The following is a 21,715-nucleotide window of genomic DNA, read 5'->3' on the forward strand; positions in this document are numbered from 1 at the left end:
TGCCTGCGTTATCCCCAGAAACGTGCAGGGCCGTGCCCCAGACGCTGAACAAGGCAGCACAGCAGAAGAGGAGGTTATTTCCATCTGGTAACGTGGCCTTCTGGTCATGACAGTTCTACGGTGGGACAAAGCATCATTCAGCTGTGAACATACGAGGGCTGCTCCAAAAGTAATGCCTCCTATTTCACAACGTCGGCCCACGAAGTCCAAGGCAGATGATGGTGACAAGCAGATGCTGGACTTTCCCACCAATATTCCATTTTGTCACAGATGGCAGCAAAGGGGCAGTCCAACAGAATGGCATTTGACAGGGAAGTGTTTATGAAGCAAAGGTGTGGAACTGAATTCTAACATGTTAAAAAAAAGAGACACCCACTGATGTTCATTTATGAGCACAGCATACAGGCACTCGTTCATCACTGGTGAAAATACAGAGCTAACTAACAGAAGTGACTGCTGAAAAAGTGTTTTGTAGCTGAGACCATGCTCTGTTCAAATAGCGTAACTGTGTCTTCATATCTGTTCTCATTTCCACGGAAATAAGTAGGAAGCATTACTTTCAGAGCAACCTCTGTAGTTTGAGTCAAGTGGGAGCAGTATGCAGCTACAGCTGTTCTGCTCTAAGAAAGAATACTTACACCATGGCAAGCCAGACTGCAGTATGCCCAAGCAGAATGCAGCCAAAGTGGCAAAGGTGTGGGCAAGGCAGCCCACAAAACAATTCTGCACTGGAGAAATCAGCAATGTGCTCTCTCCTTACAAGTGCCATAGGAAGCAGACACCTCACTGGTGCATATAGGGCAGAGCTGGTGGTGGCAGAGAAAGACACCAGGTACTTTAAAGCAAGGAAGAACTTTGTCATCTCTTAAAGTTATCAAATCAGAAACTCAGCTATGTCCCAACTGTGCATAGGTTTGGGGTTTTGGTGGTGGGAGAAGTGTCCCACTCTAACATGGCAGCACAGAGAGGTTGTACAATGCAAGGTTTGCATAGATAGCTTGCCCATCCCCAGCTCAAAAAAACCTGAAGAAGTCACAGTTAGGAGTGTTAAGTTTGTGAAGAACGTGGAATCTAAAGAAAAAAAACTCCACTTACAGCCCCTTCCCATCCATCCCAGGCAAGGGGAAAGTGGGGGTCACAAAACATGGAAGTGAAGTCATGGCTATTTCACAAAGCTTCATTGTCTTAAATGAAGTTCATTACCGGCCCCAGTGAAAATATTAAAAATTCACCATCTACCTTTGCACCATTTTCCAGGTTGTTGGTTTTTTTTTTTAGAGTGGTTAAGTGCCTTTTTTATTTAAAAAAAAAAAAAAAAGTTTGTTTTTACATTATTGCTGTTTTACAACAAATCATAGAATCACAGGGGTTGGAAGGGACCTTGAGATCAGCTAATCCAACCCCTGCTAAAGCAGTTCCCTACAGAAAGTCAAGCAGGAAAGCATCCAGGCAGGCCTTGAGTATCTCTAGAGAAGGAGATTCCATCACCTGTCTGGGCTGCCTGTGCTCTTTCATCCTCAAAATAAAACATTTGTTGTATCCATCCAACAACAACATGTCAGTTTCCCCAGAACAACGCAGAAGCACAAAACGCATGTTCTGAAGGGGCCTTTCCTATACCAACTATTTAATAAACAAGAAAAAAAAAAAAAGTTCTATCACTTCTGTCCCTACTGTAAATGATTACTTCATTTTCCAGAAGGCAGATCCTTTCAATAAATATCAGAGTAACCTCGGAGATGCTGAAGTTCCAGAGATACAAGCAGCAGCTGTGTGCAGTTTCTCCTGGAGTTCCAATGCTGCCTCTTGTTTCAGTCCAGTGAGATGATGTCAGGAGCACTGCCGCTGCTGCTGGTTATAACTGCCGTCTCGCTCCTGTTGGAGGAGCTAACGTGTGTGTTGCTCTCGTGGTGACTGGTCGATGTGATGATGCTGCCAGGCGTGTTGCTTGTTAAGGTTGAGGTGAGACTATCCAAAAACATAGGAGGACAGTACTGCTTGAAACAAACAATGAAAAATGAAGAGACTAACTGCACAAGGGAAATGTATGCTCTAAAGATACATCTTCCCTACAACAAGCACAACACAGTGACTAGCGGGACCTCACCAGTGCATGCAGAGCAAGGAGAGTTCTTCCTTCCCCCTCCTAACCTGCTAGTCTGAGCCTTTACTGGCACATTAGGAAACACTATCATGACCACTATCAGGACCTCCCAGCACAGTGTCCAAATGGAAACCTGTAATGAACAGTGTCCCTCAAGGCTCCATGCTGGAATCGGTACTACTGGGATCAGCACTACTTGTGTCTTAATGACAAGGATAATGGCACCGAGCTGAGTGGTGCAGGTGACACAGCCGAAGGAGGGGATGCCATCCAGAGGGACGTGAATGGGCTGTGAACTGAACTGTTCAGCAAGGCCAAGTGCAGCGTGTTGCTCCCCGATTACAGAAATTCTGGGCACGCAATCAAGGTACATGCAGGGAACAGATTGAGAGCAGCTCTGCAGAGAAGGGCTTGAAGTACTGTCAGATGAAAAGCAGTGTGCACCTGCAGTCCAGAAAAGCCAGTCATGCTGGACTGCATCAAAAGGAGGCCAGCAGGTCAAGGGAGATGATTGTCATTTTCTACTCTGCTCTCCTGAGAGCTTCAGGCTGAGTACTACCTTAGTTAGGGAGGCAGTATTCCCCTCTTGAAGGCTATTGACTGTCTGTGTAAGAATCTAATTATAATCCAGTCATTTATGCAAACGAAAGCAGAAGCACCAGCTAGTTACTTTTGACCTACAAAACTTCCACTATAGCAAGGCCAATGGATTTTATGTGTTACACTGAAGGACTTGTAAAAACGTTCAGTAAATGTGCCCAAACCAGTGACAATACAGTCTTTACAACTCAACCTACAATCATGAAAACCACCCGCACTGAAATTTTTACATAAATTAATCTGGCTTACAGATACACAGTATAAACTGAAAGCATGAAAGACATAATGGCTGTGTTCATGTCAGCACTGTGCAAGTACCTGGTTTGGTAAGACAAAGCAAACTACCAGTAATTTGCTGTGCCCGGGTTGATAGTATCATTAGCAGAATCCTCCTTTAATACATTTTTCCTCACTACCACCTGTTGGTAAAATGTGTTCTGCTGTTCTGTGGTTAGATCTAAGCAAGTGGACTGCAAATACGATGTGAGGGACAACATCCTGACCGTTACTGAAGCAGTGTTTCATAGAAAACACACTTGGAAATTAAGCCCTTGGCAGTTAAGAAACATACCTGTGATTCAACTGGAATTAGTGAAAGGAAATCCAAACCTAGAAAGAAAAGAGGGATAATAAACTGATGTGTCTTCCTTCTCTTCACACACAACAAGTTTAAGGAATTTCTGCTGTTGTCGTAGAACTGATTTTTGCAATTGCTATACAGTTTCTAAATGAAATATACCACTGTGACACCACTCTCAACGACTTCAGGCAGCAGCAAAACACGTTTTCTAGTACAAGTGGCTCTTTTAAGAATGAGGATGACAATGATGTATTATTCACTGGATATTGCAGGGTGGTTCAATGTGGTTGCTTAGATGGAGGTTGCCATTTGGAGCTGTTGTTCATAACACAAGTTTCACTGCATATTGTACCTGACTTGGCCAAACTGGGACATGAAGAGTGTCATCACATTAAGGATGCTGGAATGAAGTAAAGTCACAACATGCACAAGTCCAAAAACAAGCAGCAGGTCTCTTCCTCCACCCATAGGCAGCCAATAAGGAAACATTTCTAATATCATCCCCGTTTTGCGTCTAGACAAATAAAAGGAATGAAGAAGAGGAAACTACAAGTAGTTCAAGGTAATCCTCTATGAGCAGTGACAACCAGCGCCCATCCTCTATGCCATTAGCACGTAAGCATTTAGGGCAAGATGTTTAAGAAACACAAAATCAATGAGAAATCGCAGCCATTTCTATTTCAAAATCTTGGCCTTGTGTTTGCTATGGCAACAGAAAGAAACGGTAAGCTTTCTCCCTCCCTCTCTTGTTAGCATAGATCTGTTTCAGCCAGAGGCATCTCTACTTTTCTCCATTACAGAAAATTAAAGAAAAATTTTAAAGGAGATGTAAGATCAGCTGCTTTTACAGAATTCACAGCTTTTGTTCATACGCACGCTAGAACTTCAGTTGGCAGAGATGAACAAAGTTCTAGACTTCCATTCTCTCAGCTTAGTCTTCTAACCAATTTGGAAAGAAACTGAATTTCTTAACAAGGGAGAAGTGGAGGGAGGGAGCAGTGAGGCAACCAAAACGGACAGAGAAACGAGGGGAATGATATCCATCCCAGTGCCAAACTGAAAGAAGATGAAAAAAAACCCAGAGATGCGGCAGGGGAGAAATGGAGACAGGCAATGGAGCGGGGCAGGGAAGGACAGGAGGCCCACGTGACACCTGCTGTCACAAGTCACCATTTCCTGGGCTCTAGGTTCACTACAGCCGACAGAGAACCCCCAGAGTCCCTACACACAGCGTTCTTTTCAAGGAGCCAGGATAGAAAACAATCAGTATCCCCACCTTTTGTCTGATATTTAGCAGCAGTGTTGAAGAATACATCATAGGCATTTAGGGTTTGTCTAGGTAAAGAAAGTCAATAGAGGTCAGCTTACATATTGTAGCTCACCTTAACCTTTTTCATACAGTCTAGACAGAGCACCACTAGAATTAGCTAGCAGAAATCTCTACATTTAGGGCAGGGATGAGTCAGTGCCATTACAATTCTCAATCTTAAGTAAGCAGCTACTCTCCCTCACTTCTACAACAAGTAACAATCAGGTGTTTACACACAGTCTAATTGGGTATATCAAGGAGTGCTTCTGGCTGCCATTCCAGAGTGCCAATTTGAGGGTGTACCCCAGAAGCAAGGTTTTTCACATCACTGTTGGAAGTGCAATCTGAAACTGGAAGGACAGCTTGTACTAGACTCGTCTAGGCATCATATCAGGGCAATGCTATATACAATCCTGTCCCATCTAAAGAGGTCAATTTCCGACTCTTACCCACCCCACATATAACAGTCTCTCAGAACGCGCATTAAAAATAATTAAATATTTAATTAATAATTAAAAATAACAACACCACCTACCTGGCAAGTCTGAGGAAATGCTGGACATTGGTGGGTGGTGGAATGGCACAGGGTAGTCTGTTAACGACGGAGGAATAGCAGCTGTATCAACCGTCGTCACACTGGGCACTCTGACAGAGGATGGCTGATACATAAGAACCCTGTTTTGAAGGCACAGCATGTTACAACCAACCTTGCATAGATTACAGAAGAGACGTTATGCACTCTCATTCACAGTCACCACATTACAACACAGCTATGGCGTGGCTACTCACTACACAGTATTCCACTCTAATTTCCTTTCATAACAGTCTTCATAACAACATCACATCTTGGCTCTCAACAGCAGCTGTGACATAAGAGCAAGATTAAAATTAAGTACAGTGCTGGAGTCATTCAGAACAATCCAAGTTGGCACATATGTGCAGAGCACTCTGTGGGACAGGTGGCCTGAGCCAGGAGCAGGACATTCCAAATCCTTCTGCTGCTCTCAGCACTAAGCTGTGGCACTAAGGATGCAGCTGACCGTGATTCAGCCCCTACAGCACAGACTTCCAAGCCTGGAGTTCAATCTCTGACTTACCATGACCAACAGCCAAACCTAAGCTAAGTTCAGCTCTCAAGCACACAGCCCACCACAAAACCCTTCTGTATCTAACCTCCTGCATACTTGCAGCACTGTCAAAGACCACGTAACAGGCAATGTGGCACCCACCACCTGCACCAAGTGTTTCATACGCTTCCTGTCAGGTAACAACAGCAGTCCCACTTCCCACTTGCAGCTGTCCTGTATTTCTCCTTTCAACTCACCAGCAGTGAGTTGCAATCCAATCTTCCCCCATAAACTACTGTGCAGTCACACTACTGGTTTCAGACGCTTGGATTTCAGACCCTCAAGCACCACCTGAACATCAGCTCTCTGCTGTTGCTGCCAAAAGGCCACCTTGCAATAGCACCAAAGCTGGTATTTGAGCAACATTCTTCACAGGAGGCAAGCTTTCTCCAAAAGCCTGGGCCTAAACTCTGATTTCAATAAGGAAAGCATGCTATTTCCATTACCAAACACTGAGGAAAATGAACTGGTTAGATAAACAAGAGCACTCAGTCCTACAGTTACGACTGCAGGCAGTCACCTTGGACAAACCCAGGAATTTGGAAAGAATCTTGACATCTTCTGGAATTTCATTACGAGGTGTTTGTAGCTATTTTTTAAATCAAAATAAGAAAGTCTCTTGGGGAAGAACTCCCTCACAGCATTTACAACAAGCAACAGTGTTTCACCGCTACTACTGGAGGTAGCTGATTAACTGTTGCTTGCCAAAGACTACAGGTTGCTGCTGAGTACAGACAGCACAGCACAGCTGCTCATCACTTCAAAAGGCAGCAAAACAGAAAGGTTTGGTTTTATTACTGTTGTTTTAGAGAAGCCACCAACGCTGAGAGAGACGCACCTTGTGCATGCAGTTGGACTAACCAGAAGGCCAACATACAGCCAATACTTCAAGTCGCCACACGGAGCAGTGCCTGCTGGAGAACCTAACCAATGCCCTCTTCTCCCTACTTGGCTGGTTGTGCACCTGTCCTGCAGCCTAAGAGCAAGAACAGTGTGGAAACCACAAAGAGTAGCTATAGCCAAACTGCACAGATCACAGCAAACAGAAGGCAGAACAGAAAAGCAGTCAATTAACTCTGCGTGACTCAGGGCAGGGAATTCAGGCAGCTATAGAGATGAGGGGACTGACAGAGGACTTGGGAAGCCATTGGCTGTGTTAACCAAGGCACAGAACTGAACGACAACCAAGGCCAGCAAATGTGACCAAGACATTTCAGATTCTAACAGTGAGACGCAAAAAAAAAAAAAAAATTACTGCGTTGATTCAAAACAAGGAAGTGCCTTCCTCCCCTTCCAAGCTTGAGAAGATGGGGAAAACATGCAACACAGCTCTGTTTCCTGGCACCAGAGCACATGATAAAGGGTAAAAGGCAGTGAGAAAAGGCTTTAAGATGACAGTAACTCAACAAGAATGCATGAAGCTCCTGCAATTGGGGCAATCTGATTTCTAAGAGAGTTCTGTACATTAGCTTAATTGGTTTCCTTTTCTACAGATAAACATCCCTGCAAACACAGCTTCAGTGCATCTTCTGAGAGACACAAACCTATGCAATAAAGGTTTGCCTGCACAGAGATACTGTAGCAATATAACCTTCTGAAAAGGGAGGCCTAGAAGTTCTCCGAAAGTTCAGAGCTGGATCCCAAGGAGCGTGCAGAGTCAGTATGTCTAACATGAGTTTATCTGACACACAACAGAGCACCAACTAACTTCAAAATTGACAAACCCTTTGGTTGGGCTTCCTTGCGTTTCAGACATGAATATGCACTTCCTTTTGGCTGGAGGATCTTCCTCTTCATCAGAAGAGCTTTCTATAGTCAAGTCAATAACATCAACTTTCTTCTTGTTTACCTCACTGGCCACCGTCACAGAACACGGTTTGCTAACAACACTGGAACCTAAAACAGAAAAACAAATTATTATTATTATTTTTAAAGCTGCTGCCATCAGCAGTTCCAATATGCAATAGAACCACTACCTCAAATCCTGTATTAGCTCATCTTTAAGACCACTACAGAGGCCAATATGACTCAGGAACCGTTTTATTAGTGGTATAATGCTCAGTTTTCTCAATCTCCACTTATCAGTTTTAGGCCACAACAAGAACAACAAAAGTGTTGTTATAAAGAACAAAAATAAAACCTACACCTGCAGAGATATAACCTTTTGTTTTTACATTAAATGAAAAGGTGAGAAGAATTAAGCACACCCCCCACAAAACAAAATCCATGTCCATATCCATCATCCCAGCTACAAACACCAAGCCTCCAATGCATCAAGCCTTTTAGTTGATTTACCACCAGTATCCATGATGTACTCACTTTCTATTTTGGTGCACTGTGGACTTGAGACTTTAACAGCATCCTTTTTAGGCCTCATAGGGCACCAGGAACCATCTTCCTGGAATTTAATCTCATCCACATCTGAACATTCATTAAGGATTTCCATAAAGAGTCTGTAAAAATGAAGTGGTTTTGTCATTTCGTTCCAGACTTTTGCTAAGTGAAAAGGAGACAGCTGAGAGACTACGATCAACATCAACCAACACTTGCTCTCCCTGGTTTATCTCACCTGACAACCTGCAGTTGCAGCCTTCCCCAGCAAGCACACATGAAAATCCAGAGTATTCCAACCCACCCATCTTTTACTCAACATTACTGCAATTCAGAGATTTTCACAAAGTAGAAGCCATTGTCCTTCAAATCAGTTTTAAACTTTAACTCAAATTGTGTCAAAGTTGATAGCTTCAGAGATAGTCTCATGTAAAAGGAAGACAGCCTGAGATGTCACATTTGGATTTCTCTAGAGGAGATATGCTGAGGCTCAAAAGTTGGATGACTCCATTAGGAGATTAGCTTACATAGTTTGTTACAAAGGAAGAGAAGCTAAAGCGTTCCAGTGGTTCCTCCCAGCTTAATTTATTTTGAGAAAAAAATGGCTGAGTGTCTAAACTTCAGGTCACAAGCATATCTATCGAGTACATAATGAAAAGCTGGAAATAGTTGTGCAGTCTGCAGGCCCATTCTCTTACCCGTCCAGTATCAGGCTCTCATAAGCTGCCTTTTTGTCACAGACAGGACAGATCCACGTGGGCTTCTTTTCATTCATTTGGAGATAGAGAGCAGCATCAAAACACTGCAGGTGTGTGCAAGTGACAGCCCGGCACGGGATTGTCAGTCTCATTTTGCCCAGCTGCAAAGATGCATTTAAAGAGTGTCAGAGAGAAGAGAGTGAAGCAGACCTGTATGGCTAACAATGAAATGCGACAACCAGCAAGGAACCGTCCTTTCTCACTACAAACTCAACACCAAGGTTGCTGCATGCAAATCCACTCCATCAAATCACATACAGTGTACCTGAAGGAACAATAAAGCAGTCCTCAAAGTCTTGATTTGAAACGATCAGACTTTTAATGGACCTACAGCATTACTTCCAGGACTTTGAATTTTGTTAGTGAGACCTGCTAAAGTACCTGCTTTGTCATTTCAAGGTTTTGTGAGCTGCAGTCACATTAGAATGGCATTATACCCGTGTCAGTGTAAGACTTCACTGACAAGTCACAACACCAGTTTCTGCCTGGAAAGAGAAAACCACTTAGCTGTGACTTTGTTATAATTTATCAGGTTATTTCCCAGTTTTAATAGTGGGCAGTAAAAGCAATACCCCAAAGAGCAGACGACCTAAAGTGCTGTTTCTCACTGTGCCCTTTATTTACCCATCACCCCGCCCAACCAGAGGATGCCTCAGTACACCAGACCATTCCATTTAAAGGTCTCAACATACACAACACAAGTAACCAGGTGATTCTGACAGCATCGCAGCCGGGGCATTCACAAGTTCAAGCCTGTTGGTGGAACGCTGCTGCAACCAGGTGCTTGCAGATGCACCTTTCTCCACATCACATCTTAAAGCAGAATGTAATGAAATCCCATGACATCACCAAATCAGGTCTCATAAGAACAACCCAACTCTGCACTACAGATGACAACGCAAACCTGTACACGGCAGCTCCCAGCCTTACTTACAGGGCACATCAGAGACACCCGCAGACTGGTGGTGGCAATCTCACTGTCAGGATCTGCTGTTAGTTTTTCTTTAACTATAAAAACAAATTAAGAAGGTATAGACAGACACCACCGTTTACAACCCTAATATTCATTCTACAGCACATACATTTTGTTTCCAGCTATGTAAAACAACTGAGTATCTAAGAAGCTAGTTTATTAGAAGCTAATGCCAGTAGGAATAGCTTCACTGTTCATAGGTAACGGATAAACAGCACATCATGAGATTGCTTTATGTGCAGCAGATGCATGCTGTATGGTGCATTTCTTAGCCACAGGTTAGCAGGGTAAACTCTACCCAACATGTAAGAAGCAAGAAGAATAATCAAGGGGCGAGGTATGCAGACAAGACAATCAGCAGCACATGCAAGTGAGGAGAATGCATATTTAAGTCATGTATCTGCACCTCACTGCCCACGACATTAGGAAGTGCTCACAGCACTCCCTAGCATTTCAGTCTCTCAGTACTCCTCCCTGTGGGTTTGGGACCTGTGCTGAAGCATTAACAGCCACCTCAGAAACAACAAAAGGAACCTTTGATATTCTAGGCACAGACTTTCTTTTCTAAATGCTGCAAGTCTTCTAAGTATTATCAGTTCTGGTTTTAAAAGAGCCATTAACCACCCCTAAGGAAAATTTAATGGGAAAATTAATTTTACTTACTTAGCGCTCTGGAATGATCAGGGTTTCTGATCCCTTTCATTTTTAGCCTCTGCAAAAGCATAGCTGAAGTGAGCTGACGAACGAGATACACAGACATGGAGTAACTCTGCAAAAAGAGTAAGGAAGGATGAGATATTGATTTAATACAGTAATTCTGCTACAACAGATCACTTACACTGTTCTAAGTAAAAACATGCTGATTTTTTTCCTTGGCATTATGAAGGTATTTTGAAAAAGCACTGACAGATGTCTTCACTGCTGCGAAAAAGTCCACACTTTGCCTTAATTCTTCTAACCAAATCAAATATGCAAGCTGCAATTTAACTGCAAAAAAGCCTTATCCTTCACAACTAAGACACAAGGTGGCTTCTTCTTGAAAAGAAGTTAAATGGAAGATACAATTTCTTAAACATGCCGTCTATAAGAGATTCACATTCACACTCCTAAACATCCCCCTTTTCATGCTGTCATTAATGCAGACCTCAAAGACAAACCTGCTATAAAGATGAACATTCTTTCAGGTGCAAACTCCACCTTCAGAGGGCACACAGCTGCACAGGTTGACAGCTGGACTTGATAACCTTTATGGTCTTTTCCAGCCCTAATAATTCTGTGCACTGATTTCTTTGCACCTGTTCTTTGGCTTGCCATTCCCAGGCCAAGTCTCATTACAGCCAGCCTAGAGGAGCAGTACGTGCATTTCTTAGCAAATACTGCTGTTCCTTCCCTCATGCCTCTTGCCAGCTTCCTTTGTTCAAAACTTCCTCTCCTCTGGGTCACCAATGAAGAGAAGAATCTGCAAGCCCCACAACTGCAGAATGGTAATGGTTTCATCCGCAGGACACACAATCTGCAATGCCTTATTTTCACACCCTGCAGTCACCTTCTTATGCCTCCTGTACTAATGTTAAGTGCATATACCACCATGCTCCTGCTTTACCAAGAACAGCCCTTCCCCTGAGGAGCAGATAAAGTGATCAAACTACACAGGAAGATGCTGAGATAAATGCCTTGCTTGCCCTGCCAAGAGCAACCACATATTGTCCTGTTTATTGCCTACAGCATCTCCCTCGTGAGGAAAGGCTGACACCTTCATTCTTTTGCTGAACATAAACTTCCCACTTTCGCTTTAAAATTTTATTTAATTTATGTAGGTTTATACTGGAGCCTTACTTCAAGGATACGATGGCTCCAGACCATTTTGATGTTAAAGGAATCATAGAATGGCCAGGTTGGAAGGGACCTCCAGAATCATGAAGCTCCAACCCTCCCCGGCCGCAGGCAGGGCCACCAACCTCCACATTTAATACCAGACCAGGCTGCCCAGGGCTCCATTCAGCCTTACCTTGAAAAGGTAAGCTACACTGATAGTAAGAGAGTCCAGAAGGACTTCCAGAAGTAACCACAGATGGAAAAACACTGGGTCTTCTACTTACTTCAAGGGTTGTTGCAACAGCTACCAAAATTCTTACCACTTCCCCTTCTTTCTTCAGTAAATTCACAGGCAGATTTCTAAGCAGTCACTTGCCCATTTAGAAGTTTAACTCCTTTAAACTCTAATGACTTCACATTCCTAAATCAGAAGTTCAACTACAGGCACCAGAAAGCAAGACAGGACATTTCAGTCACCCCTTGCTCTACCTCCTGCCGTCTGAAGTCCAGCACGCTTTTCTGCCACCTCTCCATGAAGTCTACGAGTGCACTCCGAAGACACTTCACTTATCTTTCTCCTACCCTGCTGCCCACTCTTGCCAGTATCTGCACTTCTTCCTCAAGCTGCACAAGCTTCCAGGAAAATGCTTCACTGTTAACAACAGGCACATTGCACAGACATCCTGCGTTACAAACACACTGTGGTTCAGCTGAGCACTTCTAAGACACACCGAGCCCAGAAGCAATTGACAACAGTAGCCTGACACCTCCCATCTACACCTCCTCCCAGGAATGTACCCCCTAGAAGCTTTCTGAACAGGAAACTGTACTTGTGTTTAACTCGTAAGTGTAGTTTTAACTCAAGAGAAGTCATTTTCATGTAAAACATTAATCTCAAAAGAATAAAGAGGGAAGCATCAGTTAAGCAGTTCTTCCTATGAAATAAAAACTGTCTTTGCAGAACTATTTGGAATTACTCTGATTGAAAAATACAAAGACCTGAGAAACAAGTACACCCCGTCATGGCACATCGTTCATTTTACAAAGCACTCTCCAGTGAACAGTTGCAAAAGATATTGAGGAAAAAAAAGCTTTTTAAGACATGGCTACGTAACCTCATGTTCATAGTAATGTGTAATGAGGCTACAAAGAAGCATGGAGGCTCCCTTTCTGTTGCGCCTGAACTGTTTTGTATTTACATCACAGAAAGATATGAGTGTTTCTGACATATCTCAGGCACCTTCCAATAGCAAAGCTGACAGGAAAGCTCTCAAAAAAAGCCACACAGCCCTTGGAATTCCACACGGAACTCTTTGCAATCCACACGCAAGCTCTTCACGTTGCTGCAAGCTACCATGGCTCTGGAGCTAGCTTTGTTTCCTGGCACCGACGGTAACTTTAGCCACTGATCACACTACACCCTGCCAGCAGTATCAAGCAGTGGATTAAAAGCAGTGCTAGACAAGGTGATTTAGTCTACTGCCCACATCCTACAAAACAGACAGCTTACCTTTCCAATTTCAGAAGCCCAGGAAATGGAAATCTGGTTCGGCACTGCTGATGACAACCTAACTAGAGAGGTTATATTCAAGGGGCGCCCAGGTCGCTTCTGTTCGATCCCATTTTTCGGTGGTGGAGCATATCCCTATGAGAGAAAAAAAACAAACCAGTGAAAGTACCCCAACAACTTGTTAGCTCTGAACCGATCCTCTTAGGCTGATCTGTGGGAAACAGAAAAGCCTTGAGGTTCTCCAGACTGGAGATCGAAGTCAAAATTTGTGAGAAATATCCGTTGTTTTGACAGTCCTTACTATACATCAACAGTTTTCAAGCAATTTTAAAGGAGTGCTGAAAAGATAAGAGTTTTGATCCAGGCAGGTTTACTGGAGATGTAAACATCAGTGTTGAGGCTTTATCAAAAATAGAAAAAAGTTGTATTGATGCTCCCCCCACACACCCAGCTTCACCTTGCATTAATTACACAGAGCTTCATTAGCAGCAGGCTGTCATCTGCACACTCAGTGAACATGAGTTGTGCACAGCGTACCTGGTACATGTGAGAGCTAAAAGGCTTTGCTGCCAACAGCAGAAGCAAATTAAACTAAATACTTTTAAATTCTTCAAAACTGAAGAAAACCTGGACAGCTTCTCTCTGCATTTTTATTTCATGGTTTATTTCATTTCTCCAGTGGGACGAAGTTAAACTAGTGCCAAGTCCCACACTTTGGTCACAACTACCACATGTCACTGCAGGCTCAGGGCAGAGCAGCCGGAAGGCTGTATGGAGGAAATGGAGCGTGGAGCAAGGTGAGGGTCAGACTCTTCTTCCAAGCAACCGTAACAGGACATGAGGCAACGGCCTCAGGTTGCACCAGGGGAGGTTCAGATTGGATATTAAGAACAATTTCTTCTCAGAAAGAGTGGTTAGGTGTTGGCACAGGCTGCTGAGGGAATGGTGGAGTTATCAGCCCTGGAGGTGTTTAAGGAAAGGGTTGATGTAGCACTTAGGGACGTGGTTTAGTGGGCAATACTGGTGGAAGGTGGGTGATCAGACTAGATGATCTTGGAGGTCTTTTCCAACCTTAAAGATTCTATCCTGTGATTCCCTATATGTCACTAATTGACACACTCAGGAGCCCTTTTGCTTGCTGACAAGCACGCGCTTCCAAGCAGAGAACACTCGTGCTCTGTGAAGCAGCACACGGCCTAATTGCATCTCATCTTGCAACAGTCACCACAAAAGCAAGCCAGTCCGTAAGAGGAACTCAGAGTCTGTTTTGAGTTCAGACAGCCTATGGTCCACTCATCTCAAAATCTTATCTTGCATCAAAAAAACGCCAACCAGAGACCTGCATCGTGCACAGATCTGACTGTCACATTTCATTCAGTTCAAGTGTTGTCCTACACTGGAAACTATCCAGGACCAACGTGCTGAAAAACACGTGTTTAACACAGATAACATGAACATTCACAGCATAACACTTCAAAGCAAGAGTGAAAGAACCAAATTGTGAAAGTATTATCTAACAGCCAGAACTGCTGACTAGCTACTTCACCAGAAATGGTCCAAGAGAGCACACAAAACATGCTCCCCTGTTCATCTAATGATACAGGAAAGCAATTTGGAAAGCTCTTTAGATTTTAGTTTAGCTAGCAGTTTATACACAACAGTAAGCCTTCCATGGGAACCTGATTAGCAGCCTCTTTGCAGGGTGCTCCCTGTCACACCCAACAGCACCACACAGCAAGGGTTCCTAAGACACCCTTCCAGTGGCAGCAAAGAAACACAGGGCTTCAACTGCCAGGCCAGAGCTGCAGGCAGTAACTGCTGATCAATTCTTTTAAAGAACCTTTTGCTGCTCCAGAAGATGAGTGACAGGAGCTGCTAAGAGTCATGCCATGCGTGCTTTATCACACAAGGAGGCGGCAGATGTATAAGGACTGCTAGCTTCACATTTAAAAGAAGGAATGATCTGTCATTTCTTCAAGTCAGATGTAACAACTGCAGTCATTTATGGGATAAAATCCCATCATTTTCACAGTAGCAAGCTGGACCTTTTAGCGAGTTCATAAGGACAAACACAGCATCATTTTAAGGGGGGTAATACTGCACCAAACACAATGACAAGTTCCTTCCTGTTCGGCTCTAAGATAAAGTGAGGCTGTGTTACTTCCAAGGGATCAGGAAGGCAAGTTTCACTTTTTTTTTTTACTTTTTTCTTGCTCTTTATTATTTTAGTCTTACTCCATTGCACATATGCTTCATTTCAGTTAAGCCTTGTGGTTTTCTTCCACAAAGCAAAGACTTCCAGGACTCAATCTTGCACTTCTAAACACGTTTAAGCCCTTCCCAGCTTTCTGTGACTTTAATGCAGAAGCTTGCCTTGTAATCAGCGTGGTCTAACACTGCTCAGTTTGGTGGCCAATTCAGTGGCTACCATTTGCCAAAAGTATTTGTTCCTAAGTCTTCCGTGCTTCCTGCAAGAACCATATCAGTAAAAACATGTAGACTCTGCTGTAACCAGAAAATATATCAGAAGAGCAATTAGGCAGGAACAGAGCCTGATGTCACTCTCTAGTTTCCTACAACTACTGAGTTGGACAACAGTGATCCTTGAAGCAAAGAAGCTCCTACATTTTCTGAATCACCAGTGGGATGCAGACAGTTAGCAAATAAACAGGTTATAGGGAAAGAAAACTTGACCAGTGTTAATCATTCAGCTTATACTGAAAAAATAAGGAAGTTGCCAAGATGAGTCATTTATTCACTTTCTCATTTCATGGTTCTGTTGAACAGTCTGAAGAACTATGTGCAAAAAGAAACTATGGGATTTAGACCTAAAGCAAAGTGAGAATTAAAGATGATAGAATTTTTGCTATGACTGTGCCATTACATGAGATGGATAGCATAACACAGCATCACCCGCTATGAGCTATATTAGCAAGACTGAGAACCATCAGAGCTTGATATCTCCAGGACAATATCACTCAATGCGTTAGGGTTGCTTGAAGAAAGACATCTTCTGAAGAAAGGAAGTCCTCCTATGTTCCTCACAGGACATAGTTTGTGTTTGACAAGAAAACATCTCAAAGAAACACTTTTATAAACTGAAGACAGAAGAATAGTGATGCACAGGTTAAAGAAACAGATGGAAAAGGTGAGGAGAGTCACTTCAGCCCAGCAGAGGCAAGGAAACCGTCACCACTGCATATGAAAGAGAGGACAGTTGCAGGGCGAAAACAAGACACCTTGAACACACTGACAATCTGATGTGCCAAGAAAGTAGCATGCATTCTGAGATAAAAACGTTTCAGACCTTCACTCCCCATCCAGTATTTTACAGTCAGGCTGCTGAAAACCCCTCTGTGCTACTTCACCCATCTTACAGAACTTCTAGCACCACCTCAGAATGGGCGGGGTATGGGTTTAACCCCTGTTCTATTTATCAAATTACCCATCTCAGTGATTTATTTTTTTCCCAAAAATGGAGAGTGCTTCTTTTTGAAATATTCCAGCCTCACAGTTACCCTGTACACATCGCAACTTTTAAAGCACAAGGCACCAGCAAAGAGCACAACTGCTAACAGGACCAGTAGCTGCTGGTACCCTAGAACCTGCTGCTCCTCACCCCTGCGATGGACGCTGCTCTAACCAGAGCTGCATGCAAACATACACGAAAACTGACACAGTTTCCTTCTAACAAGAAGGAACTCAGGCCAACACACAAATAGATACCCAGCACAATCCAAACAAACTCGGTTCTATACAGGGGAGACTCCTCATGCACACACCGGTTTGTTTTTGAATTCTGAGTGTCAACTGCACCGATGAGGTTTGCTAGAAGTGGCTAAAGCATAATTAAGCTGCGCAGTGGCTTTAACATAATTAATAGCAGCAATGGCTACCTCACCCAGGCACGGTTTGCGTTTGCTAGCATTAATGTCTAGGGAAACTGTAATGATAGCAATAAAGTGCTTGATCGTTTTAGCAAGCTATCATTACAGAAACAACAGACAAGTCAAAGAAACCACAAACACATGCAAACAAGCTTACCGGCAATGGAAACAGCTTCCCATTCACTTTAATGCACAAACTATTAGGGTAATTATCTTCTTGAGGACAGCTGGTCTCTGCTAGGCATAACCTATAGTCCCAAAAAGAGAAAACATTTTCAGCTGACACAACGCTCATGTGTCTCCACAAACATTAAGATTTACAACTCCTTAACTGGCCAACAAGCAGAAGAGAACACCATGAAAAAGATACCTTAGCTGAACCTGGACGGTGTAATCTCTCCTGCCCCCCGGCAAGAAGTCCCTACAACAAAGGGAAAGGAAAAGTACCTATTTAGACAGCAGTCACACAAGTGCTACGCCTAAGTCAGCACTAAGTTTTGCTTTTATTTTATAAGCTACGAACAATTCTTACAAGTGACACCTCTGTTAAGCTTTTTAAGTAAAGCATGTCTTTAGGATCACCATCTTCTGTCAAGACTTTATTGCTACTACAAAATATGATGCTGCCAGAGGGATGAAAAGCTAATTATTTGGGCTCACACCACAGTTCTTGCAAGAACATGAATTCCAGGACAAAAGATAAAAGCAGCCTTCCTTTCCTACAGCCAGGAAACACATACAGGATAAAAGCTTACCACCTAAAACGTCACAATCATTTCAAACAACAATTTTTTACTCCTCAGAAACATCAGATTTACCTCACCCGCTCTAAGTACAGTGCACAATAACTAGAGAAATAATACAGCAGCTGAATCCATCTTAAACTCTCTGAGGATTATCATTCCACACTTGCACAGTTAAGGGATGCATCAAAAAAGTAACAAACAAAAAAATCCCTTCCCACATTTTTGCAGTAGTTGCTTCTTACCTGGAAATACAGATTTCTCTGACCTGCTGAGGTGTCAAAGCAAAGATAAAAAATTTTTCTTGGAATCGCTGAATACTGCTCTGTACTAGAAAGAGAAAGAGACAGAAGAGGTTTAACCGTGCTGCCTAAAGTCAATGGTTAGAAGAGGTTCTGCAATTGAGTTTTTCCCCAAACAAGGCACAAGGCACTTATGTCCATAATCAAACTGCTGTTGAACAGCAAGTAACTGTCAAGAGGAAGGCAAAGGAACAAATCATTCATTCAGCCATACTCAGAAGTCTGAATATCACTTTACACCTCAGAACTAAAGCAGCTTGGCAAGCTGCACTGTAATCCTTGGGGGAAGAAAGATACCAACAACAAAATATAACACTGAATACTTGGAGAAAGAAATACCAGTTTACAACTATTTTATCCTACGACAGTAGGAGAATGCACACCATGAGTTTTTAATGAGCAGTGGAAAATTATTCCATGCAGAAACAGCTGTGGTAGCCAAGCACAAGATGTATGTACACTGCAATATTCGAAGCCCCAGCCCAGACCTCACACAAAAAGAATCTAAGTCCAGGTGGAACAAATACACGCACCAAATCATAAGCATGACATACTGCGTGTATATCTGCACGTGTCTAAAATGGAAATGATTTTGTTATTGAACCAAGTGTGGATCAGAGCTAAGCCCCACACCAACACCTGCACGATACAACCAGAAGCCATTTTCTCAAGGGAAAGGTGAAACCTCATGCAGCTTATTTATATCAGCTCTTTTCTCAGCTTTAGAAATGCTATGAAGAGCAAATGTTTCATTAAGGGAATCACCACATCACAGTTAATTTCTGCCATTGTACTGGATAAAGCGACCACAAGGCTGGCAGTAAATCTGGTTAACTGTGAGCCAATAGTTGGCACACTATCATCTTCCTGAATCCTGGCCCCAGCAAAGAAAGACATGGAGCTGTTGGAGGGGGCCCAGAGGAGGCTGTGAGGATGATCAGAGGGCTGGAGCCCCGCTGGTATGAAGGAACGTGGCTCACTTAGGTACAAGTCACTGCCTACAGTACTTAATTAAAAAACTGAAGCAGGGGGATGCAAACAGCTGGCAAAATGTTAAAAGCGTTTCTGAACTGTTCTACTAAATCCTTACGGAATATTTTCTACCCCTCAAGGTTGGACACTGAATTTAACTTGAATTTCAAAACAACCAAGTGATTTTCAAATAAATATACTCAAGAATGAGGTGCTTGAAGAAACTGAGATCGCAGGTTGTTGGGAAGAATGTTTTCTGCTGGCCCTGACAGAGGTGTTCCTCACTTGCATCAAATAAATTCCTCAGATCCACATTCTTCAGACCAAAAAAAATTCAAAAAAAGGAAACTCCCCCAGCTGCAAAAAGCAATTTAAACCCAGGCTTAGCACTGTCATAAGCAACAACTACTCCATGAATTCAGCAGCTTACAATGCAATTAAACACTTACCTAGACTTGTAGGCTTTATGAGTACATCAAGCACATCATAAAAAGGCAAGCTCTTCAGCTGGACGTCGGGATGGACAGGTGGGATGGGAGGTGATGGCTGCTGCATCTCAAAATGGGCCTTAGTGTCCTGAAGGAGCACGGAGCTGACGGGTGAGGACGGAGACTGAGGTGTGACCGAAGTCGAAGGGAGCGGGTGAATGCCAGCAACAGCCAGGTCAGGCTCCACGGGAGAAGAACTGCTATCCAGATTGAAAACCGCAGGCTTTATAGCTGATAAGTCTGAAAGTCCTTCAATCGTCCTTGGGTACCGACGCCTATAGAGTTCTCGGATTTTTATCTGCACTGCTGGGCTGCAGCCACTCTTCAGTAAGTGCAGAGCCCTCATTAGGAGGTCATGTTTCCGTCCACTTTTATTACGCCCAGCAAAGCCCAACAATACTTGAAGTTCAGAAACACGAAAACTTGATACCATATTCTGGAAAGAAGAATCAACGTACACATCAGTGAGCCAACAGTACACAACAGTTGGATGAAATGATCACAGCACTCTTTTCCAACCTTAATGAACCTATGATTCTAAAAAATTCCTTTCTGAGAAGCACAGTGAAGCATATCAACCTCCACCATTCTAGTTCCACCTCTGCTGCCTCAGGTACGACCCACACCTCACCCACAGAGAGAGCATGACTTGCTTAAGGCAAGGAAATCACATATCTGGGAAGGGTGAGTTCAATTAGAAAACTGATGCTGAAGACTATTCACTTTGTTATCCAATTTCCATGTGGAAATTGGATAACAAATGAACCACAGACTTCACAAGCAGAAAGATTCTCATACAAAAATAAAAAGTAACACTACCCAAGAGAAAGCACTCCTCTCCCTGGATTAGTACAAATCAGTAGGGTGGCACAGACGTATCACTCCCATTTTTGAAAGGAAGCTTTCTTTTCAGAGAAAAGAAATCAAGAATTCTCCTTTGCTTCCTACTTGCAATGAAAACGTAAAATTCTGAAGGACACGGAACACCTGGCTTTAATACAGCTGTACTGTACCAGTCCTGCACTCAAGGACTGACAGATGAAGGACTGGACATTAGGTATCAAGCAGTACTCATCTGCAACCATGATGCAGATGTAAGACTTGTTTAGCAGAGCCCTTTTAGCTCTTAATTATGGTCCAGCTGACAGTACTTAGAGTTTGAGGCACTGATTTTAGGAGAAGTGTAAGCCTTGAAGTGCAGTACTTTGTGTTTATCTTCCTTTACTGCTACAATACAGTTCATAACCATGTACTCCAACATGAGTTGATCTTAACTAAAGACTGAACATGTGCTACAGCTGTGCCTCCACCACCAACACAAGCTGCAACTCGCTATGTGCCCCGTTGCTTGCTCTTCATTTTCACCTTAACATCACTGCAGGTGAAAGCAGTGTCACATCCAGCGTCAAGTGGCTTATCCCAGCTTTGAAGGAACAGAGATACCGAAGAATTTACTGAGAACTTCACACTGACTGCATAAATAGACACACGAGTTCGACAGCACCATCACCTCCTTCCCTCAGATGGAGACAGTAAGCGAGATTCTGGATTCCATCACCAGAATGCAAATGAACAAAATAATCCTTTACACTGAGATTAAGGGAATGGCCTGTCTTGCAAAATACTTCTCATTAACCCGACTGCTGCATTCTGTGTGCTCCTGTGCATTCCACCATTAATCAAGGTGAAATGTGCAGTCAGTCATGCCTTAGAACACCTAGCATTTTATGGGGAAGTTCCACAAAGCAGCATTTTGTTATGAGTTGGATTTCATTTCATTAGAAGATGCAGGCTGGGTTCAGTATCACAGTCAGCAAGATTTTAAATCAACACCTCCATTAAAGTGCTTGGGAGTTTAAAAATTACATAGTTACACAGTAACCACAAGCATGAAGACACAACTAATCTCATCCACATTGTTTAGCTTATTATCCCCTTTACAGATGTATCAAAGCAGTGCTTGTTATAATCAACATGCTTTTACAAAGCATAACATGTGTTTAGGAGCACTTCTAATCACGGTGCAGGGCAGATATGCAGCAAACGCTCCCAGATTATTTTCTTGTGGGGTTCCAGCACTGTTGCAGAAGCCTGCAGCCTAGCCAGTAACACTCTTTTCACATCACTGCATTAAGGTGAGACACTGAAGTTGTGCCACACACAAACCATCAATTTGCTCTTGAAAGAAGTTCTTTACAGCTGCACAGCCCAATAAG

At 43.1% G+C, this 21,715-nt stretch overlaps 1 protein-coding gene across 10 annotated transcripts; it reads right to left on the reverse strand.

The window, feature by feature from the left end:
* Positions 1 to 1,461: 1,461 nt before the first annotated feature.
* PIAS2 (protein inhibitor of activated STAT 2) lies at positions 1,462 to 19,944 on the reverse strand. Of its 10 annotated transcripts, none has more exons than XR_006170922.1 (14): positions 19,461 to 19,932; positions 17,983 to 18,067; positions 17,365 to 17,415; positions 17,152 to 17,242; positions 13,108 to 13,242; positions 10,446 to 10,551; positions 9,744 to 9,817; positions 8,750 to 8,910; positions 8,040 to 8,173; positions 7,445 to 7,616; positions 5,129 to 5,268; positions 4,561 to 4,619; positions 3,276 to 3,313; positions 1,917 to 1,968 (listed from the first exon to the last, which is right to left on the reverse strand). XR_006170922.1 is itself a non-coding variant. In XM_042831113.1 (13 exons), the coding sequence occupies exons 1-13, from the start codon at positions 19,930 to 19,932 to the stop codon at positions 1,812 to 1,814; spliced, it is 1,842 nt and encodes a 613-aa protein (XP_042687047.1). In that variant the 5' UTR covers positions 19,933 to 19,944; the 3' UTR covers positions 1,462 to 1,811. The 10 variants fall into 10 exon arrangements, 3 of the variants coding, with proteins under 3 accessions (XP_042687047.1, XP_042687046.1, XP_042687044.1); XR_006170919.1 differs by having other exon boundaries at positions 1,934 to 1,994; positions 3,276 to 3,798; XR_006170921.1 differs by having other exon boundaries at positions 1,944 to 1,994.
* Between the last annotated feature and the right edge of the window lie 1,771 nt (positions 19,945 to 21,715).

The sequence above is a fragment of the Centrocercus urophasianus genome, unplaced genomic scaffold (assembly GCF_019232065.1).
Source record: "Centrocercus urophasianus isolate 14NV4802_14NV808 unplaced genomic scaffold, USGS_Curo_1.0 seq_35, whole genome shotgun sequence".
Taxonomy (NCBI): Eukaryota; Metazoa; Chordata; class Aves; order Galliformes; family Phasianidae; genus Centrocercus; species Centrocercus urophasianus.